The following is a 22,960-nucleotide window of genomic DNA, read 5'->3' on the forward strand; positions in this document are numbered from 1 at the left end:
GAGAGATCTTCTCCTGGATTTGCGAGAGGTCCTCTCCGGATCTGCGAGCGATCCTCTCCGGATCTGCGAGAGATCCTCTCCTGGATTTGCGAGAGGTCCTCTCCGGATCTGCGAGCGATTCTCTCCGGATCTGCGAGCGATTCTCTCCGGATCTGCGAGAGATCCTCTCCGGATCTGCGAGAGATCCTCTCCGGATCTGCGAGAGATCCTCTCCGGATCTGCGAGAGATCCTCTCCGGATCTGCGAGAGATCCTCTCCGGATCTGCGAGAGATCCTCTCCGGATCTGCGAGAGATCCTCTCCGGATCTGCGAGAGATCCTCTCCGGATCTGCGAGAGATCCTCTCCGGATCTGCGAGAGATCCTCTCCGGATCTGCGAGAGATCCTCTCCGGATCTGCGAGAGATCCTCTCCGGATCTGCGAGAGATCCTCTCCGGATCTGCGAGATATCCTCTCCGGATCTGCGAGATATCCTCTCCGGATCTGCGAGATATCCTCTCCGGATCTGCGAGAGATCCTTTCCGAATCTGCGAGGGATCCTCTCCGGATCTGCAACAGATCGTCTCCGGATTTGCGAGTGATCTTCTCTGAATCTGCCAAAGATCCTCTCCTGGATCTGCGAGAGGTCCTCTCTAGATCTGCGAGTTCGCTAGATCGCTGTTATAGTAAATGATAACATATTTTCGTATTTACAGTTTTTGCCCACTGTGCGGTGGTGAATGATTCGAGTGTGAAGCTCCCTTCTTTATTCGTTTGCTGGATGTTTGACAGACCGAATATCGTTGTTTGGGCGATTAACATGAGCGATAAGCCATTGCATTGGGAGATGGCTACTGGCATGAAGGAAGGTTTATAATTTTCGAATTAATTCCCTTGTTGACGATGCTTCAGTTTGTCAGAACATGAGTGTTGGAAAAGAAATTATCACTAAACAACTCTATAATCACTAAGGAAAAGAATGATAAAAGTTGAATTAATTAGAATGACACAAAACAATATGAAACCATTGAAGAAGAAAACAAATTTAAATACAAAAAAAATGAAAGAAGTAATAAGAGAAACCAAAAAAACATTTGAGAAAATCAAGATAAATAGTAGAATATATGAGTGATCGAATGATATGAATCAAAGATATTAAATATCTATAGTAAGACAGAATGAACAAATCAATCAACAGAACCATAAGCAATCGATATAACCAAGTGAGTTGATCTTACAAACAAACAAATAAACCAAACAAAGAATAGGCATTAACCCAATCCACTTCAAGCCTCCACGCTCTGCAGCCGCTCGCCGCATAAAACCATCACCCATTGAAAGCCTATTATTGCGCGATACGCTTCTGTGACCTCTTCGGCTGATGGTTACCTCTTCTCGTCATCATCAGCAGCAGCAGCAGCGTTGAGATCTTCTTCCCAGCAGCAGCAGTCGGGCATAATCACCTCAGGTTCAAAAACCAGTCCGCGTCCGTATATTCTATAACCCCAGCCTGCGCCGGTGCGGCGCATTGCACCACATCACATCGTCAGTCACCCGCTGCTGGCTAGCCGCAACCTCCAGTCGACTGTTCATTTGAATGCGGGATTCAAATCGAACTACACTTCGAAACCGCGCGTCTCGAACTTAGAAGTCGATTTCAATTTGAATACCTCTCTACCTACCTGTTGTTGGATTGTTTCGAACACCCTTCAGTCAGTCTTCAGCGGCGGCTGAGACTATGTGCAACAGCATTCCATCCATCTAACCCCGGTCGCAACAGCGGAACGATTATTTCATAAATTCCCCCGTCTCTAGTGGCTCTCCGTCTCCGCTGCTGCGGTCGTCATCGACTCCAACTCCGCCCGCCGAAGAAGTGCTTCTCAGAAGTCCTCCTCTCCTCCTGTACCATAGGCTGCAACCTCAGCGTTCTTCAATCTACGATGCTTGACCTCTCCTAAACGATCGCGGCTCTCGCCGCAGCTGATCGAGCTGTTGTTCGACGATCACACCATAACGATCGAGTGTCGCCATCTAGTGGACACTAGGCGAAACTCAGTTGCTCGACTGCTCGAATCACAATCGCACAAAGGAGGGTGGTGTGAATCGATCAAGTGATCTTCGTCGTTGTTGCATCGCGTAAGATCATCTTAGCAGCGGGTTGCTTGCTAGTTGTCGATAGGGCGCTGAAACACGACCTGATGGCTGTGCGACTCGACTCGGCGACTCGACCAATAAGGCCGGCTCTAATCAAAGAAGAATAATGGGGAAAGAACGCAAAAACGCGGCGATCACCCGCTCTCGCGGTCTTCGCGCAGCTGATGGGGAGGTGTGTGTGGGTGAGCTAATATTTTCTTTTTTACCTGCTTGTCTGTTTGTTGCTCGAGCGCAGGCTCACTTGAGTCATGGAAAGAAAAAATCAATAATTTGCATATTCATTAGGCTCAACTAGGTACTACTGGTTGCTGTGGTTGACGGGGCGGCGGTGTGTTTGATGGACACGCGGCAGTAAGAAGGCTTAGTTGGTACTCGGATTTTTTTTACTCGGTGTGATTGCGTTTGGCGGGTTTAGACATCGTTCTCAGATTACCTACCATCGAAGAGAGGGGGGAGATCGGAGTAAAATGCGTCTTATCAATAGTGGTTTGAATCTGATAAATGTTTGAAGTCGTTCATGACCACAAAGATCAAACTTTGGTCATCTTGTGCCTCCCCACCCCCTTCGTAGAGTTTTGTCAATACAGAAATTTGAAAATGTGTATGCAGCTCAGACTTCGGCCAACCTAGCTTCAGCCTTCCTTCCAAAAAGTATTGTTGTTTATATAGGTTGATTCGCCAATGGATCATTGAAGCCGACTTTTCCGCTACTCATCGCATCAAACAAAAGCGCCACCGTATATGGATGGTAACACAGTGACAGCAGTCGAGTTACGTCAAACACACAAGGCTATGGTGGCGCTATCTGTTCATTTCACAGCGGCCGTTTTAGTTATTTTAGTGATCCATTGTTGAACGAACGGTTAGTACCGTCGTGCGGGGTTACTTTGGACACTTTTGAATATGTTTTTTTTAATTCAAAATATGGTTCAAATCTGTTTGATGTCTTTGGGACTATTATGAAGCAGTATTTTCCCCTTCATTTGGTTGATTTTATTATTTTTTTTTTTTCAAACATACCCTTTATTGCTTGTCAGGACGCAAAAAAAACCTCGAATAAACCAAAAAAATACACTCATATACCTTCATTTAATTCAAATTCCATTAAAGTCCCTCCATTTAAGTAACGCAACTGAAATGGAATTTTACTGTATTCACTGCAAAACAAATGTAAATATGGACTTTTTCGGCCCAGTCATGAGGCTTAATACTTCATAGGCCGAACAAGTCAATAGGCCGAATAGGTCATTAGGCTAAATACGTCATTGGGCCGCAAAAATTGTTAGGCCACAAAGATCATTAGGCTGCAAAGGGCTTTAGGCCGAAACGGTCTTTATGCTGAAAAGGTCTATATTTCGAAAAGATTTTTAGGCCGAAAAGGTCTTTAGGCCGAAAGGTCTTCAGGCCGAAAAGGTCTTTAAGCCGAAAAGGTCTTCAGGCCGAAAAGGTCTTTAAGCCGAGAAGGTCTTTAGGCCGAAAAGGTCTTTAGGCCGAAAAGATCTAGTATGGAGATTTCATTATTGATATTATTCCTTTACATGTACTGGAAAAACAACTATAATGTCTCGCCTCACTTTATCTAGGGTATGACTTTTCGACAAAGTTGTGTGGGATACAGTCCCCTATAATAATACCAAAGGGTTTTATCATCAAATGGTCACAGCGCCAACTAGCGGCAAAATTCGAAAAAGAGACGAACCAGCCAAGGGCTGAAAGTCTCTTTAATAAAGTCAAATCAATCAATCAATCAATCAAAATTCGAAAACTTGAAATTTCTGCATACATTTGGCCATGTTTTCCCATACAAACTTCAAGCACTTTGAGCGCCCCCTTAGGCTTAATCGATTTTGCTCAAATTTTCTGGGAGTCCAAAACAACCAATTCAGGAGGTAAGTCTAGGCATTTTTCAATTTTTTTGTTTATCATATAAGTGTGGGACACCCTACCCTTGGTACACCCTTGAAACCCCATGATACCCCATAGAACAATCCTGAACGACTCCTAAAAGTCGATTAACTCCTTAGAAGGCCTCTGAAACCCCATGAAGTCCAATGGTACGCCCCTGGAGCCCCTGTAGCTGTCGGAGATTCCCCAGAAACGCTCCTGAAATCCCCGGAACACCCCTCCTGGAACACGCATGAAACCTCCTGAAACCCATCAAGCTCTACCAGAGCCCCTAGAACTCCTCGGAAATCCCCGTAACCCCATGGAACGCCTCTGAAGTGCCCTGTAACACCTCTGGACACCTCTTAAGCCCTCAAAAATACACCTCCCACGACCCTATGCTCCTGAAATTCTAGGAAAACCTTTGGAACTACTTTGAAATCTCCTGAAACCCCTTGAAATGCCCACGAAAACCCCGGAGATTTCCTGGAACATCCCTGAATTGTTTATTGTTTATTGTGTATTGTTATTGAATTGCTCTTGAAACCCCCTGGAGCACGCCTAGAATCCCTCTCAAGCCCTACGGATCGTCCTTGAAGCCACTTGAAATCAGAAGCCCTATGGAACGCCTTTGAAACCCGCTGAAACTCTTTGGAGTGTTCATGAGCTCCCTAAACTTCCTGGAGTCCCCCTAGGATATCTCATTGACGATTGTTTCCTGGCTGTCGTTGATCATGACTATGATGTTACAGTTTTGACCGAAACCTGGCTTGTTATCTTCTCCGCTCAACTTTTTGCTAATCAGTATTCGGTGTACAGAACTAACCATAGCCGATTCAACAGCTCAAAGTCCAGAGGTGGCGACGTGCTGATTGCAGTTTCTTCGAACATCAGTACTAGTTGCTATCGTAATCCTGTTAGCCGTTAATCTCAAGCAGCTTTGGATACGTATTGATAAGAGACAGTGCACCATTAGTATTGATGTATTTTACCTACCACCCGACCGAAAAACACCGAAAACATGACTCCATCGTAACATGGCCCCTATGACTTTAGCCTGCAAGTGTGTAATTAAGGATAGGTATAGTAATCATTCCCTGGAGTTCTCGATGGCGTTGATTTGCGTCAGTCTATGTAGGTCGATTCCATCCAATAGCGCAATACAAGAAGTAGATGGGCACGAGCGAGTTACGTTGAAGACAGGACGTCCAACAACAGGTAAAGTCCACGAAATCTATGAGCATTATGAACGAGAACTCCTTGGAGTTAAGGCCATCGGATCTACAAACGTAATCTGTGATCTATTGGAGCATTAAGAATTAAAATTTTTGCCTGCACAGGCTCAAGTTGCTATGTGTTGTCAGGTGGTGAGTTCGTTGTCAGTTTGAGAATCTCCCAGAACTTCCTTGAGTATAGCACAACGGATCTACCAACGTAGTTGATTGTCTCTAAGAGCTTCATGACTAAGGTTTATACTCACACAACCTCAGTTAACTAAGATCTGTGATGAGTTCGATGATTCTTTAAGGGTCTCCAGGAATTCCTTTGAATAAAGGTCATCGAATCTAAAAGGTTGTGTGATAAGCGGGCCCCACACGAGCATCAATATTTCATCAATATCAGAACGTTTTGTCGGAAATTTCGTCATACTCATGGTTTTCCTAATGTATTATTGGAAAATCATTCGATTAAGCTGAAGGTTTGATGAAAATTAAAAAAAAAATGCTGATGTTGATAAAGTATTGATGCTCTTGTGGGGCCCGCTATAGTGTTTACAGTGCTACCATATTGAACAGTCACCGGAAACCTCCTGAAATGCCCTGACACGTATTGAAACGCCTCTGAAACGCCTTAAAACGCCTCTTAAATCCCTTTAAAACCTCCGTGACAATCACCTGAGAGCCTTTGAAGCCCCATAAAACTCCTGTGAAATCTCCTGAAACGCCCTGAAACGCCCTAAAACGCATTGAAACGCCTTAACGTCTCTGAAATGCCTATAAAACCTCCGTGAAATTTACCTGAGATCTTCTGAAGTCCCCTCAAGCCCCTCTTGAACCTCCTGAAACGCCCTAGAACGCATTTAATCGCCCTGCAATGACTTGAAACGCTTCTTATACCCTATGAAACCCCCGTGAAATTCACCTGGGAGCCTCTGAAGCCCCCTAAAACCCCTGTGACACCTTCTGAAATTCCCTGAATCGCCCTAAAACGCATTGAAACGCCTTGAAGCACTTTTAAACGCCTCTGAAATCCTCATGAAACCTCCATGAAATTCACCTGAGAGCCTCTGAAGTCCCCCAAAATCCCTGTGACGCCTCTGAAACCCTCATGAAACCTCCGTGAAATTCACCTGCGAGCCTCTTAAGCCCCCTTAAGTCCCCCTTAAACCTCCTTAAATGGCCTGAAACGCATTGAAACGTCCTGAAACGCCTTGAAATGCTTTGAACGCCTCTAAAACTCCTATGAAACCTCCGTCAAACACATCTACGACCCTCTCAAGGCACCCTTAAACCTCCTGAAACCTCCTAAAAGGTCATGAAACGCCCTCAAACGCATTGAAACGCCTCTAAAACCCCTATGAAACCTCCGTCAAATACACCTGCGACCCTTTCAAGGCGCCCTTAAACCTCTTGAAACCTCCTGAAAGGTCATGAAACGTCCTCAAACGCATTGAAACACCTTGAAACGCTTTGAAAGGCCTCGGGAACCCAATGAAACCTCCGTGAAAATTACCTGAGAGTTTCTGAAGCACCATGTAACCTCTCTGAAACCTCTTGAAACGCCTTGAAACCTCTCTGAATCACAAATGAAATCGCACGTGAACGTGAACACCTCTGAAACCCCCTAAAGTACCTCTGAAACGCCCTGAAACGCCTGGAAACGCCTCTACTTCTTCTTTCTTCATAATTTTCAAGGTTCTCCACGCATGCCTGCTACAACCATCAAACCGGTCAAACGGTTGAACTGTCCAACCAAACCAAATTTTATTTCAAACATAGCTCTTATTTGTAACAAATGTTGGGTTATGTTTAGCTCAAACAGTTTTATAGTTGTGGCAAATAAAAATCATCAGAAATAAATGAAGGCAACGGCGCATTTCACACCGATTTCCTCCGATAATCATACTGAAAAAGCAAAGCAATGCCGCGATAACTGGTTCGAGTTCGAGTATAATTGGCATTGGCGATTAGTATTTTGGCTGTCGCAGGATGGGATTTTTACTGTGCGCGTACGAGGGTGTGTCTCAAATTACACTCAAGCCACGTTCTAAGTCCACTGTTTTACGGTCTAATATTGTCACAGGAGGTTTTTAAGAAGGGTGAAAAAAGACTCGGCGGTGGAAGACAGAAGCCAAAGAGGCTCTCAATGGAATCAAAGACGGTTCAGGCGGTTTTGAAGTTGACAAAGTGGGGTCCTAAATTAATATCTTTAAGACCTAATATCTATATCAAGAGACAAATAAATATCATTAAGGCGAAACTGGAAGCATTTCCTCATTTAACGAAGCAATATTTTCAAAATCGGTTTTCTTGCACATGTAGAGTATGGGTCAAGGTATCTTCTGATTTTTTTGCGGTGGAAAAAGTTTTTCATTTTTGCATAAACCATTTTTTGTTGAAATTTTATTCAAAAATGGTTACTGCAAAAACGAAAAACATTTTCCACCACGAAAAAAAATCAGAAGATACCTTGACCCTTACTCTACATATGCACGAAAACCGATTTTGAAAATATTGCTTCGTTTCTTTATAAAAAATCAAAAACCAAAAAGTGAGGAAATGGATCCAGTTTCGCCTTAATAGCCGAGGAGTAAAAAATAGGTTGACAAAAAAACAGGTCAGATGTCAAAAAGTCGAATGCCAAACGTCGAAAAGTGAAAGAATGAATTCCCTGTTGTGTGAGTGATTGGGCGGGCATCTATCAAAATATCATACAAATAATTCAGTGGATTAAGTATACCTAAAAATTTCAGAAGTATTCTGCTTCATACTTCCACGCATCTCTACTGCAGATATACAATTTTAAACCGTTTCAACTCCCACTCTACACACCACTAATATATGCAATCCGCATAACAAGTGCCAATCAAACGAATAAACTAATCACCCGTTTATTCCTCTCCATCTCCCGTTCCCCCGTAGGCCTACCTGCGTGCCATCAACAGCGGCGTGGACGACATTCGCGAGCTGCTCCTATCGGAGGAGGCCCGCCTCGAGCTAGTCAGCCCGTCGTCCGCCGGCCCGCAGCTCGTCAGCACCAGCACCAAATCGCGCAAGGTCATCGACAGCGAGGACACCGACGTGCAGCTGCTGGCCCGCCCGGACGGAACCCTGGTGACGGAGAAAACGCAAACCCGCCAGCACGAGGTGCTCTTCGACGACGACCTGCCCGGGGACGAACGGCTCAGCACCGGGCTCGACCAGGTGGACAGTGCCGAGCGGATCATCGATCAGAAGGTGAGCATATGAGGGGTAAGGAGGGATGACCTTGAGCGGGGTGGGGCTGCATGCAGATCTGCTACTGTCTCTACGTATACTCTATGAATGTATCAAACGCGAAACCAAATATTTTTAACTAGACAGAGCCACAGAGAAACTGTTGTGGTTTGTTGGGGGTGGTGGGGTAAATTGCACAAGGAAAAATTCAATGATTTCACTCTATTTTGTCTAATTGGTCCAATTGGTTCTATTTTGGTCCCATTCCTCTAGAACAAGAAGCGTGAAGCTCTGGTTACAGTTTCCCTTTCTTCCAGCTTCACAGCACAGTATAGTCACAGACAAACAGACGTATCACTTGGTACAAAATGCGATTAAAATCATCGTCACGAAAACATAATCGTCTAATGCTAATTACGCTGTGCTTCGCAAACTCACTGAGTAGATGGCGGTAGTGAGCAAGCGTCAAACAGGGCGAAAACGATGCGAGCGCCGTGAGCGACCTATTTGCGATCCAAGGAATATTTGAATTATCTGTTAAAAAGGGAAACGATGGGAAGTGACTCGCACTTTCCCATAATCTGACGTGGCAGACGTCATACACAAAGGCAGGGGCGTACATAAATTACGTCACGCTATTAGGGGGGAGGGGGTTTTGCAAAACGTGAAAACCCATACAAAAAAAAATTGAGGTCCTATACAAAAAGTGTTACATAATTTGTGTATTACCCCTTAATCTATTTTCGTTTACCCCAAATGCGCATTGTGTCCCGATTCCCCCGACATTGTTTGTCTTTCTAAACCGGGTTGGCGGCATATCCTTCGAGGAAATTAGCACCTTCCGCCACCGACGGACGGCGGCGCTACTAGAGTTGTAAAACAGGTGCCGAAAGCAGGTTTGCGACTCGGACGCTAAATTTGGCATTCGATAATTACCGAACTTTGCCAATCCATTTCACAACAACAACAACAACATCCTACAAGTGGATTGAGCTGAATGGGCTTTTATGTCGACATTAAATGGAAGGTTTTTTTTAACCGCATGAACTGGTTTACCCGGATTGTCTGGAATTTTTGATATTTCGTTTTGGGATTACCATGCAATATTAGACCTCCGAAAAAAATAGGGAAGTCCTCAGCAGAAACAATAACAATAACAATGGTAGGCACAGAAACATTAAAATTTACATTTAAGTGTTAGGTTTTTTTATTCTTTCTTGTTGGTAATAGTGTGAAAAGACACTAACAACCTCTAGATTTTTTGTTATCTGTTTAACCGAGAATTATAGCCCTAGGCTAGTTCATCTCGGGACCCACGCTTTACTTCCCTTCCGAAGGAAGAACTCACATTTTGTGAGTTTGTCAGGAGTAGGATTCGATCCCTGGTCCTCGGCGTGAAAGTCAAGTGTTCTAACCATCACACCAGGTACACTGAAGTTTTTTTTACGCGGTTTTTTTACGCGGTACCGCGTAAAAAAACGCGTTATTTCAAAAAACGTCGTGAAAAAACCGCGTTATTTCAAAACCCGTCGTAAAAAAACCCGAGTTTTTTTTCAAAAACACGCGCAAAATAGTCAGGATTACATCTAACGTGACTTGATTTTTTTGGACTTTTTACGACGTTTTTTTTAAATAACGCGGTTTTTTACGCGGTACCATTACCGTCGTAAAAAAAAACTTCAGTGTACAATGGTACAAATTCGTTTAAACGCACATGCTTCTCAAAACATTCTCTCTATGTTGCTGCATATTAAAAATTATGATAATACCGCTCAAAGTATCACTAGTACTAGTACTTGGAGAAATGCATATTGATATAAAAAATTGTAAAATAGTTTGCCAATAATAATTATGGAAAAATAAAAAAGTGCGTTCAAACGAATTTTCCTCCAAAACTAAGATAGTTATTCCCTGATAAAAATAAATCGAATTGAAAAGAATTTTTCGTTACAAGTGCAGATAGTTTATTACGTTAGTGTCTATCAAATTATATACCACTAGCTGTAACCGGCAAACTTTGTCTTGCCTACTGCGTTTTTTGACGTTTCAAGTTTCTAGCCAAGACCAAGTCCCCGGTCAAACTGGTGGATATGAGGCATTGTACCTCAAGCGATAAACGGAAAACCCCAACAACAACAACAACATACACTGAAGTTTTTTTTACGACGGTAATGGTACCGCGTAAAACAACCGCGTAAAAAAACCGCGTTATGTCAAAAAACGTCGTAAAAAAAACCGCGTTATTTCAAGAACCGTCGAAAAAAAACTGCGTTATTTCAAAAAACGTCGTAAAAAAAGTAAAAAAAAATCAAGTCACGTTAGATGTAATCCTGACTATTTTGCGCGTGTTTTTGAAAAAACTCGGTTTTTTTAAATAACGCGGTTTTTTTTACGTGGTTCTTTTACGCGGTACCATTACCGTCGTAAAAAAAACTTCAGTGTATGTTGTTCACTCAGAAATAAAAGTATACACGGAATTACTATTATTTATGCATTTTGTATCCGCATCTCTCTCACTCTCTTTCTGTTTTCATGCTATCCGCTGCTTCGTCTGGGTTGACAAATCACTTCGCTTCAACCCAGGCTAAACGGCAGATAGCATGAAAACAGAAAGAGAGTGAGAGAGATGCGGATACAAAATGCATAAATAATAGTAATTCCGTGTATACTTTTATTTCTGAGTGTTGTTGTTGTTGGGTTTTTCCGTTTATCGCTTGAGGTACAATGCCTCATATCCGCCAGTAGCTCACACCAGGTCTGCTTCACGATCAAAATATCTAGATATAATCTAACCTCAAATATCCAACACAAGTGGTACAAATTTGTTTAAACGCGTAAAAAAAACTTCAGTGTAAATCTACCAAGTCCGATAACTCAACGCCAAGAAACTGGCAAAACCACGTAACTTTACTTCCATAACCTCTCTGAAAAAAAAAACCAAACCAAGAGTCAAAACGTAATATGAACTAGAATTAATCCACTATCAATCTTAAATGACCAAAAAAGCCAACCGTAGAGAATCAATGTTAAAATATTATGCTCAGATAAGCATACGTAACACTTCGAACAGTTTTCGATTCGAATCATAGTCACGAAACATATTTGCCCTATGTAGAAATGACTGAGTTTGGCCAACCATGAACTTGGTGGGTAGTGGACAAACGTCAGACTGGAACAAATCAGGCCAAACATGTCTAAAGGTCCAATCTGCAGAAGAGAGGCTTTCTTTGGTTTACCTCTCTTTCGTTAGTATCTCATCTGTTTATTTGTATTATGATTGTCTCCTTGCATTAAACGATGGTCAAAACAATCGTCTTTTGATTTGTACTGCAAAAATAGTTGAAAAGTGTACCATTACATTGCAATTATTGAAAGAGAAAGTTAACAAAGAGAGCCTCTCAAATGCAGATAGGACATATTGAAATGTTTGGCCTGAAATACGATGCGAGGGCCACGGATGGGCAGTTGGCCAACTATCATTTTTTTAAATATATCGTTAAATCGGCGTACGTTAAGAATTATTAGAGTATTTCGTCTGTTTGTCTGTGTAGAAAGTTTGCGTCTTAAGCAAACTTATTCAGAAGACTTACGACTCGAAAATGCTGGAAAGTTTGGTACGAAACTCTACCGCACCGCTACGTTATGCTAGTGTTTATTTATAATACATGAGTTACATCTCATCGCTATGGAAAAGATGTTAAGAATCCAAAAGTGTTGCCCTTATAATCCAAGATGGCAGACCAAAACTCAAGATAATGGATTAAAATTCAAGATTGTGGCTTTTAATTAGTGATTTCAGCTCTAAATACCCAATACTTTTTAGGTTTTATGACGGCTGTCAATACCTTTACAAGACTAATTGTTCATCAAAATGTTACTTGAGAGATGTTCTAAGTTCAAAAATGGTGATCAGAAAATTCAAGATAGCGGTCCAAAATCAAAGATAGGGGACAAAAGATCGAGATAGTAGTCGTTTTAAGGAGTTTAGAGTTTTGAGTCTAAAATGTTTGAGAAAGAAAATCCTAAAACACGAACCAAAATTGTGGTACAATGTGGTATGGATAAATTGCCCGTATCAAAAAATGGTAGCCAGAAAATCTAATATAGCGGCTCAAACTTTCAAGATGGCGGCCCACAGTTCAAGATGGCGGTTTGCTTATGGAACAAGGCTCTATATAAAATCATGCAATATGGGTAACTTGGTATGGGAAAGATGATTGAAGTCCAAAAATGATAACCAGAACTTTCAACTCCACTAATATTTCAAGATGGTGGTCAGGTTTGTGGAGCTTCGTAGCCATGCGGTTAGGCTCACCAAGTTTCCAATCGCACCAGGTTGTGCGATTCATTCTTCTCCGTATTCACTGGTGCATGCTCTCCCAAGTAACAATTTCAATTCCTTTTAGATTTGATTATTTTTATGGAAGCTTCATCACAGCATGTCCAATTCATGGGACATTTATAGTTGTTTTTATCAAGAGAAAACAATCTTCGTTCGTTTGCGGTTTTTAAGTTGTCTTCAAGTTAATTTTGAAATTCGCGCATAAAACAACTAAATTTACAAGAGCATTAAATCTTGTAATAAGTTTTAAGGTGTATTTGAAGTTATTTTCAACACATAACATCAACATACTTTATTAAAAGTTTATGCTTCGTTTATTCAAGTGCATTTCATCTGACTAATCCTCCTTTAAAAACTTCTTGAAGCCTTCTATTCTTGAGCTAGAGCCATTACTCTGGAACAAGAACTATGCGAAATAATGATAAGACAACGAACTATTTTTCAATCCAAATAATGAATGTAACAAATTGGTTGAAAAACCGCGTTCTAATGCAAATATAAACACATAAACATGTTTGCTCACTGATAATTTAGCCATTTTTGTGCTAAGAAGTAATCATGTCAACGAAATAATGATTTTACGGCCAATCAAAAATGCGAGTAGCTTGCTGCTGTCGTCCTGCCTTCAACCAGTTTCTCACACAGGCCATAGCTATGCGAATCGAAAATGAAATGGGTACTTACTGTGAATCTGCTCAAGCTCATGCCAAATAGTGTAATTTTAGTAAGTTTCACTTCATTATTAATAGCAAAAATACAGGGAAACAAAATAGAACTGCCACGTCTTGACGCGAAACACCGCGAAATGTTTCATTTAAGACGAACAAATCTGCCTTAAGATCATAACTAGTAAAAACAATCTTCAATAAAGGCTGTAGCTTTCATGCAAGGTGACTTGGTTCCATCATTGTTTTGAGGGGGTTTGGATTAAAGGTAATAACAATTGATGGCGGCTGCATGAGTTTTGTTCGCTTGGAACGGCATCCATGCTTAGAAAGAATTGAAAAAGTGGCGTAGCCTTTTGTTTTTAAAGGAAATTTATGTCTTCGTATATTAATGATTGATATTATTTTTGAGGCGCTTTGTAATTTTCGTATGTTTTGGGTGGCATATAAACGAAAAAGTGTGTATGGCACGGAAAATTTCGATTCCCTGTCATCAATGATCTGTCAGGCAATTTAAATGTTTTGGCCATTTCAATTTTTTGAAAATTAATTCGCAGTTCAATTATTATTTCATCCATGAAACAAAACTTGTTTGCATCTGCATAATGCTTAGGTAAAAGATTTCATTTATTATGCACTGTTGACACTTTTGAGAAAGACAGCTAAAAGATCAACATGCCTCAAGATATTCTTGTTATAGCTTCATGAAGTTCTTATAATCAATCATCAGCGCATGTACATAAATACAACTAGTTTCAAAGTAGTCTTCAAAAGCAGCTTTGAAGATCTCCTGAAGAGTGGGCCAGATTAGTCTTATGGATGTTTTATTCCTATTTTATCTCAGATTTGCAGAACAAAGAGCTTTATTGCTAAGTTTTATTATTCTATCTTAGAAAATACTTCAGGATTGCCACAAAAGTATAATTGTTACTTGGGTGTGTGCCTTGTCTAGTGTTAAGTTTCGTTCAGTCTGTACACTCAGCCTTAAGATTTCCATAAGGCCCAACTTATGAAACGGCCTTTAAATAATTCATAATGATTCGGATGAATTTCATAAGGTCACTCTATGACGTAAAATCGTCTCACAGCTTGGCTTTTATTCATGTTTAGCAACATGATATTCTCAAGCGTCGGTAGCCGTGTGGATAAGAGACGCGCTCGGTGATCCCGACGTTCATGGATCGAAACCAGTCTGCATCATTTTAAGATTTTTTTGTTCTTTTCATGAGTCTATCTTATGAGATTTGTCATAGCAAGCACGATCAATTTTCATAAGGTATTCTTATGCCATCCATAAGAATTAGTTATAGCAAATTTTCATAAGGTATTTCGATGAATTTCGCTAGTTTTTTTCGCTGAGTGTACAGCCTCTGGCTGAAGACGGTGTCCGTGTCTTTAAAAACAAAGCTTGAGGAGACCACTGTATTGTTTGATGATATTTGGAACTATTAAAGCGTGTAACATGATATTATTGGTACAGAGAAGATATCGTCTTTCTCTTGGCGTAACATCCCAACTGGGACAAAAACCTCCTACTCAGCTAAGTGATTTACGAGCGCTTTCACAGTTATTATTAACTGAGAGCCAATGAGGTCAAGGAATTTTCTCTTTCGAAAAGTCCTTGGACCGACCGGGAATCGAACCCGTCACTATCATGGTCTTGCTGAATACCCATGCGCTTACTACTTCGACTATATGGCCCTCAAAGAGAAGATTTCCAAAGTCTGAAAATGATGACCACGAAATGTGGTAGTTATTTTATGTAATTTTAAACTCTAAAACTAAACAATATGGTTCACCCAGGTAGTCGAAATTTTAAATTGTCAGTTACAAATTTACCATAATTTTATTTTAAAATATCATGGGTGTTTCGGAAAAGTTTTGAAGGGTTCCCGGAACGCCTTTGAAATGCCCTACAAACCCTTGGAATAATCTCGGAACGCTCTTAAACCCAACTCAAACTTCCTGGAACGTTTCTACAACCCATCAGAGTGTTCCTGAAAACCTCTGAGACCCCTAGAACACCCCTGAAACGCCCCTGAATGGGCACCCTGAGACATCTTAGTACGCCCCATGAAACCACCTGGAATACTCCTGTAGCCCCTATTGAATTAGCCCAAGTTAAATTAAAATATACAGAAAAAAAAAAACAAACAAAAGGAACCCCCTATAACTGCCTTGAAATACTCTGAAAACTCTGTAATGTACCTTAAACCCTCTATATCAACCTTCAAAACCCCTAAAACCACTGGAATATCTCTGAAACGCCTATGAAAAACCCTGGAACGCACTTGAATCCTTGAGATACCCTGGAACGCCTTTGCAACCCCTCAGAAAGACCTTGAAATCCCTTTAATCCTCTGACATCCCTTTAATCCTTAACACTCCTGGAATGCTCTGAAACCACCTGGAATGCCACTGAAATTCCTAGAAACTCTCTGGTAATTATCTGAAACCCCCGGAACACTCCTGACACGCTACTGAAACTCCATGAAACTCCTTTGAACGCACTTAACTTACCTGAGACCCCCTGGAATGCCTTTGAAATCCCCACTTTGAATCTTTCTGGGAGGTCCCCAAACCTCCTGGAATGACCTTTAAACCCCTAAAACCCCTAGAATATCTTGGAATACCCTTGGAACGGTCTTCAAATCACCTGAAACTCCTGTAACGGCGCTGAAACTTTTTGAAACCCTCCGCAACGCTCTTGAATCCCTTAGAATGCCTCTGAAATTCCCAAAAACTCCCTAGAGAACCCCTGAGATGCCCCTAAATCCTCCTGAATACCCAAGTGTGGGCAAGAATTTCTGAATAGATTATTGAAGGTAGCTTTTAAAATGCATTTCCTGTCCTTGTATTTCTTTAAAAATTTCTCCAGAGTTTTTTTTAAGAAGTACAATATAAGTTTTTTATCCTTCAACCACTTAACCTAATTAAAAGCTCTTTTGTCCACTAGGGCACTTCGTGAGCGATTCTAATTGGTAGCTGCAATTGTACTTTATACAGCGCTTAAATGTATTCTATTCTTATTCTACTATATTGAACTGGTTGGCTGCCTTTGCGCTGCTGTCACCCTGTCCATGGTAGAATGATGAGCACGTGGACGTTGATGAGTGGCTCTTGTTCCTTTTCCAGTCCGATTGGGGGTCCATTATGAGTTGCCGTTAGCCGATATTCAAGTTTCCGGGTCCGTTAGAACATATGCTCAGAAGAGGGTCACGTGTCAGCCGCTCTCGGGGGGAAGAGCAACTGACGAAAAATTGCAAGTGCCAGGGCTGGGATCGAACCCATGACCATCCGCTTATGAAGTGAACGTGTAGCCACAACGCCACGGGCCCCGGTATCCCTCCAGAGTTCCCTCCAAGATTTTTCAATGGGACTTTTTCAGGGCTTTCTCAAAAAAATATACACAAGGATTTTCTTGATATTGGTGCATGGGTTCCCTCAGAAATTCCTTCAGAAATTTCTCCTGCGATTCCTTAAGGGATTCTTTGGAAAATGTTTTCAAGAATTTTCAAACATTTCTGAAGGCAATTCTCCAGCAATATTGTCAGAGTTTTCTCCAGGAGATTTTTTTTTTGGACTTCTAAAAGCATTCTTTTAGAAATTCCTCAAAAAATTCTTCTAGGAATTCCTCCAGGGGTTTTTCCAGGAATTAATCCTATAGCGTTTCTTCAAAAGATACACTTCCAGGAGTTTTTTTTTTCTCAAAAATTAGGAGATTTTCAAAAGATTTTTTTCAGAAATTTCCCCTGTGTTTTCCTTTAGAAATACAGACTTTTCCAGAAACTTTTTCAGAAATTATTGCTTGAATTTCTTCCTCCAGAGGTTCCTTTTGGTATAACTACATTTACTCGAAAATTTTATCGAACACTTATTAAGAAATTCCTCTAAAAATTCTCAAGAGATTCTGTTGCTTAGGAGTTATTTAGACTTTCCTACAGGGATTTTTCCATATATTTTCCGAGGATTCTCTCGATATTTCCTGCAGAAATTGCTCCAGAATCCCTTTTAAGGAATTTAAAAAAAAAAATCAAGGAATTCTTTCCTTATTGCTTTAAAAGTACTTTTTTTTTTAATTTCTTCAGTGGTTCTCCAAAAAATTTCTTCATGATTTACTCCAGTCCATGTACATGTATTTTCTCAGAAATTTATCCAGCATTTCCTCTAAGGATAACTCCAAGAATTTCTCTATCGATTGTTTAGGAAGTTTATTCAGAAATATATCCTCGAAATTTCTATGAAAATTCTCCATAGTTTTATCTATGGATCTTAACAGACGGTAAAGGCGTTTTTCCTGGTATCCCTACAGGATTTTATCATTTTTTTTTTCAAAATGTGAATCTCTATAGGAATTCACACTACACCGTCTTCAACCAGAGTTTGCACAGACTGAACGATAACTAACATGAGACAACGGACAATACACGGAACATCCAAAAGTGGTCCAGTGGAGAACTTTCCATTTGACGAAAAGTTCTCACCGATCCACCCTCCAAGGCTTTCCATACGTCTAGACGACTGACGCCGCTAACCGCATGGCCACGATGTGCACGAATAATGGAATATCCTTGGAGGAAATTGTGCAGGATTATCTATAAGAAATTCCTGAATAAATTCCTGGACACATTCATGCGGGAATTAGTCTCTGTTGGATTTCCTAAAGAAATTGTTAGAACTTCATTTGTCGATGAAATTATCGCCATCGATTTCAGTTCTATGGTGGTCAAGCAATACCTGAACGAATTTCTAAACGAATCTCTGGAAAATTTTCTGAAGAAATCACAAGAAGCATTCATGGAAGATTTTTTGAAATATTTGTAGAAAATTTTAAAATTTGCTGGTAAAATTTCCGAAGAATTTTGTGAAAGAAGTTCTATAGTTATTCATGGAGGAGTTTCAAAAGAAGCTCATAATAATCTTCCAAAATGAATTCTTGGGGAAATTTCTGAAGAAAAATGAGGGAATATAGGGAGGAAGCCCTGGAAAAAATTATTCATGAATCATTGGAAAAATTTCAAAAAAAAAAGACGGAGGAGCTTCTGTAAGAAACCTTTTAAGAATTTAAAACCGAATTTTTTTAGTTATTTCGAAAGGAATCCATGGAATAGTTTCTAAAGAAATCCATAGAAAAATCCTAGGTGGACTTTTCGAAAGGAATTCCTGGTGGGTTTAATAAAGGAGCACTATCAAAAAGAGTTTTCTGAAAAAATCAATGGAAGAATTCGCGAAGGAATTCTCAGAGAAACCTACGAAAGCGTTTCTTGAAGAATTTCTTAAAAACTCCTTTTTAGATTTTCCGGATGGATTGTTGGTAGAATTTGTGAAGAAATATATGGATTTTTTGGATGAATTTCTGAAGATGTCCGTCCATGCATGTTGTTTAAATAAATTCTTACATAATGGAGGAATCTCTCAAAATATTGAGGAAGAAATTACTAAAGGATTTTTAAAGAAAATCATAATAGGGTTTCTGAAACAATCCATGCAAAAATTCTCTAAATTTAACTGCTTTTCAACCTGTTATATGTACATCATTGGTACAAATTAGTGCTCGATTGATTAATCTTTCGCGAAGCTAGAAGCGTTCTCGTAAAACATTACTTTTAGACAACTAATTTTTGAACTGTCATATCTCCGAAACCAATGAATTGAATTTTATGAAATTTTGAGCTTTTATTAACAATATATTACTACTTGATACAATGTTATATAATGTAATATTTTCTCACGACGAATGAAGTTATACCGGTTTGACGTTTTCACCCATATAGAGGAAAATAAATCAAATTAACAATCAACACCACACAAAAAGTACTAAATGTGTTCATCCTTTAATCCAAATAGGCTCTACTATATCTTATCAAAGACATCACGAGAACAGAAGTTGAAAATCCTTGAATATCAAAAATCAAATGTAATGACATTGGTGTAAAAAAATAGCATTTTTTCGGGAAAGTTCCAAAAACTGTCATTCATCATAACTTTTTCAACGTCGTTTAAAAGTGCCTATTTTTTGAAACTTTCGAAGCATTAATATATTGTTGATAAACGTTCAAAGCTTCATTCGATTCGGTTCACTGGTTCCTGAAATATGACAGTTCAAAAATGTTCAAAAAATTTTATTCCATTCTGATAATTGAGTCTGGAGATATAACAGGGGCTTAGCTAGTTTACTTCGAATTTTGTTTTTAAACGAATATATCTTGTGAATTATTCAACATATACATAACTCAATGTACTCTTCAGAAAAGAATTAAAGAATTTCTGAAATAATCCATGTAAGATTTTCTAAAATATAGTTTTGGAAAATTTCTGAATAATTGCTAGTGAAGTATATTAATTAATCCCTGTAAGAAACTAAAGAAATCTCTGGAGAAAATTTCCGAATGAACCGTTGATTTTTTTTTTATTGAAGCGCCGATAGAAGAATTTCAGAAGGAATTTGTAGGGTAATCTTTGAATAAGTTTCTGAAGACAACCCGAGACGAATTTCTGGAAGAATCCCTAAAATATTTATTTTATTTGGAGGCATTTCTTAAGGAATCCATGGAAAAAGTATCAATATCACAGAGTTTTTTTTGCACGTAGAACAGCAAAATCGAAAAATTATCCAGCTAACCTTTTCTATATAAATAAGGTTGTGAAAAATCGAAGACCATTTTTACGTATTTAGGTACTGCGTTTCCACCCTGTTCCCGACCAGAAGCACCTTATAAGATAATAATAAAATAATAGCAACCGTTGTTAGACATAACAGAATTTGACATAATTTTGTTCTAAGGATTTTTATAGGTGAATGATCATAACAAGATCGTATCAAAATGTATTACTATTGTAGAAACAAAATTATAACAAAACTTGTTTTATTTATTCAAACAGATTCATAACAACATTTGTTATATTATGCATTACAATATTATTGCCTCTAACATAATTTCGTAATACGTTTATTACAATCTTTGTTATTTTTTTGTAACAAAATTATTTCAGAATTTGTATGATTTTGAGTGTTGTCCCGAATAAGGTTGATAATTTTTGTTATTTTGGTCACCCGAGCAAAAAGATTTATATCAAAACTTGTAACAAATTTATTCTGAAATATATGACAGAACTTGTTATAATTATGTTATGATTGCGCATGTTAAATATAACAAAATTTAATATAATCTTGTTATGATTATATCTCAACTTGTTATATTTTTGTTTAAATTGAAACGAGTTTTGTTAGAACTTTTGTTATTTTGACTACTAATGGTAACATGTACATGTGTACAACAACCGTTGTTACAAAAATCGTTGTAACAAAATAACACAACCTGTTATAATTTTGTTTTTCCCATCTGGTCGGGTGGTTACCTAATTAAAGCACTTCAAACGACTTAAACTCTCAATAGGTGACGAACCCTTTGAGGACACATCGGTGATGTATCATCACCGATTCGTGATTGGAATTAGCAAAACATAACGATTAAAACATTTTCTTTTGATCTCACACCGCCACCATCTCGCCATTAACATATTTCCTTGTGTATTTTCCACCCCCGCAGGCATCGTCCCAGCGCTACTTCAAGCAACGCGATGAGCAGCACGTCGATCTGATAGGTGCCAACGGACAAGTGCTCGGTAACGAGATGCGCTACGCAGCGGAAACCACCCAGATGGAGAAGGACGGCGGCACCCGGCCGCCGGCCGAGAATCTGCTGTCCGAGTGGGACAGCCTTTCGGATCGGTTGCGGAAGGCCCGCCGGTTGGGTCGGCATTCCACTCCGAAGGACGGGGGGCCGGCCATTACTGCCACCGCCGGGGGCCTACCGCCGTTGGTCGACCGGACCGATGCCCTCACCAAGAAACCGCTGGACTTCGATCGGGAGGATGAAACCCGGAAGAACGAAACGAACAAGTGGCTGGAGAGTCATTTCGGTAGTGAGTCGCGATCGTCGCGGGGATCTCGGGATGATTTGGATGACATTGTGGAACCCACGAAGAAGACCTATTTCAATGTGACGATCAAGAGTGGGGACGGGCCGGATGAACGCGGAAGCAGTGGCAATCTGTACAGGGGTCATCAGATGAGTGGTGGTGCACCGGTGAAGGTGATGTCGCCGGAGCGGGACGAGGGTGTTGGGAAGAAATATTTTCAGGGGGTGAGTGAGTGGAACGAGAGAAATCGGTACGGCCGAGGGTCGAGGGAGAATTTGGTGGATGGAGATGAGTACGGCTATCGGAAAGGAAAGGATTACCGGGTGGACGAGGGGAAGAATTCCTACAAGGAGGACTCGGCGTACGTTTCGTCTTCGACGTATTTCACGACACCACGGTCACCGAAGCCCATGAAGGATAGTAATTTCAATGCCAGGTAAGGTCATTATGTTGTTTGTGGCGGAAGAGGTACAGTAGCGTTCGAATGTCATCAACAATATCTTTTGAACAGGGTTTAACTTTTCAGGTTTCAATCCATTTTCTGAAGTATTAACAACTTAAATTTTGGTAGGAAGAACCATTAGAATAACTAGCCACAGAAGTCCAATGTCGCGACTGTTCGTGTGACTAACATCTAGTTTGCCGCGTCCTTACAGCGTCTGTAGCGGTACTAGAAATGTCAAATCAATTTTGTTTGCCAAAACAAATGATTCTCTACAAGGTGGACACTTGTAAACAATCAATTATTACAATTAAAGTTATTAATATAATTAAACTAGAAAAGTGACTACAGCGCCATTGGAGTTCTAGTGTATTTCTATTGAAGAACCTCTCATGACGAAGTAAACAAAACTATCGAAAATATCAAAAGTCATCATATATAGAAAAAAATACCTTTGTGAGTTTTTCCTATTTCTTTTAAATTTTTTTTTAAGAATTCCCTTAGAAACCTCCCTAAGGTAAAGGAATTTCCTTTACGTTCAAAGATTCTTTGACTTCAGGGATTGCTTCTCAAGGGCTCCGGGTCATTTGGCTGAACGCCATTTGGCTGAACGCCATTTGGCCGAATGCCGTTTGACCGAAAAATGAATGATGAACTTAAGTGACCAACGACCATGCCATTGTTCGCAGCTTCAATATATGTAACTTGAAAGAACAGCCTATGAGTCAAAGAAGGAAAAATCTTTGATAAAATATAGGCAGATTCAACATCAACTAATCCTTGAATATCAAAACTAGAAAGAATAGCATGTGATTAAAAGAAGGAAATATTTCTGATGATCATATTGGCAGTTGGAACGTCAAAAACTTATTATGAATTCTTTTGATCACGATTCGGTTAAACGGCATTCGGCCAAACGACCCATTCGGCCAGATGGCATTCGGCCAAATGGCCGGACGCCAGTAATTCTTTCATAGATTCCTTCAGAAATTCCACTAGTTTTTTCTCCGCAATTTCTTAAAAATTATTTTAGAAAACCTTGCATGAATTGCTTCAAAATTCCTCCTTGAGTTTCTTCCGAAATCTTCCGAGACTTCTTTCAAAAACATCTTTAAGCGATTCTACTAGAAATTAAT

At 40.0% G+C, this 22,960-nt stretch overlaps 1 protein-coding gene across 1 annotated transcript in view; it reads left to right on the forward strand.

The window, feature by feature from the left end:
* LOC109422128 (uncharacterized) overlaps positions 1-22,960 on the forward strand; it is a 432,211-nt gene that overhangs the window by 361,618 nt on the left and 47,633 nt on the right. Inside the window, exons 7-8 of the mRNA XM_062844836.1 lie at positions 8,159-8,473; positions 21,010-21,818. Coding sequence (XP_062700820.1) covers positions 8,159-8,473; positions 21,010-21,818 — 1,124 coding nt within the window. The remainder of the gene's footprint in view (positions 1-8,158; positions 8,474-21,009; positions 21,819-22,960) is intronic.

This window comes from Aedes albopictus, chromosome 1 (assembly GCF_035046485.1).
Source record: "Aedes albopictus strain Foshan chromosome 1, AalbF5, whole genome shotgun sequence".
NCBI lineage: Eukaryota > Metazoa > Arthropoda > Insecta > Diptera > Culicidae > Aedes > Aedes albopictus.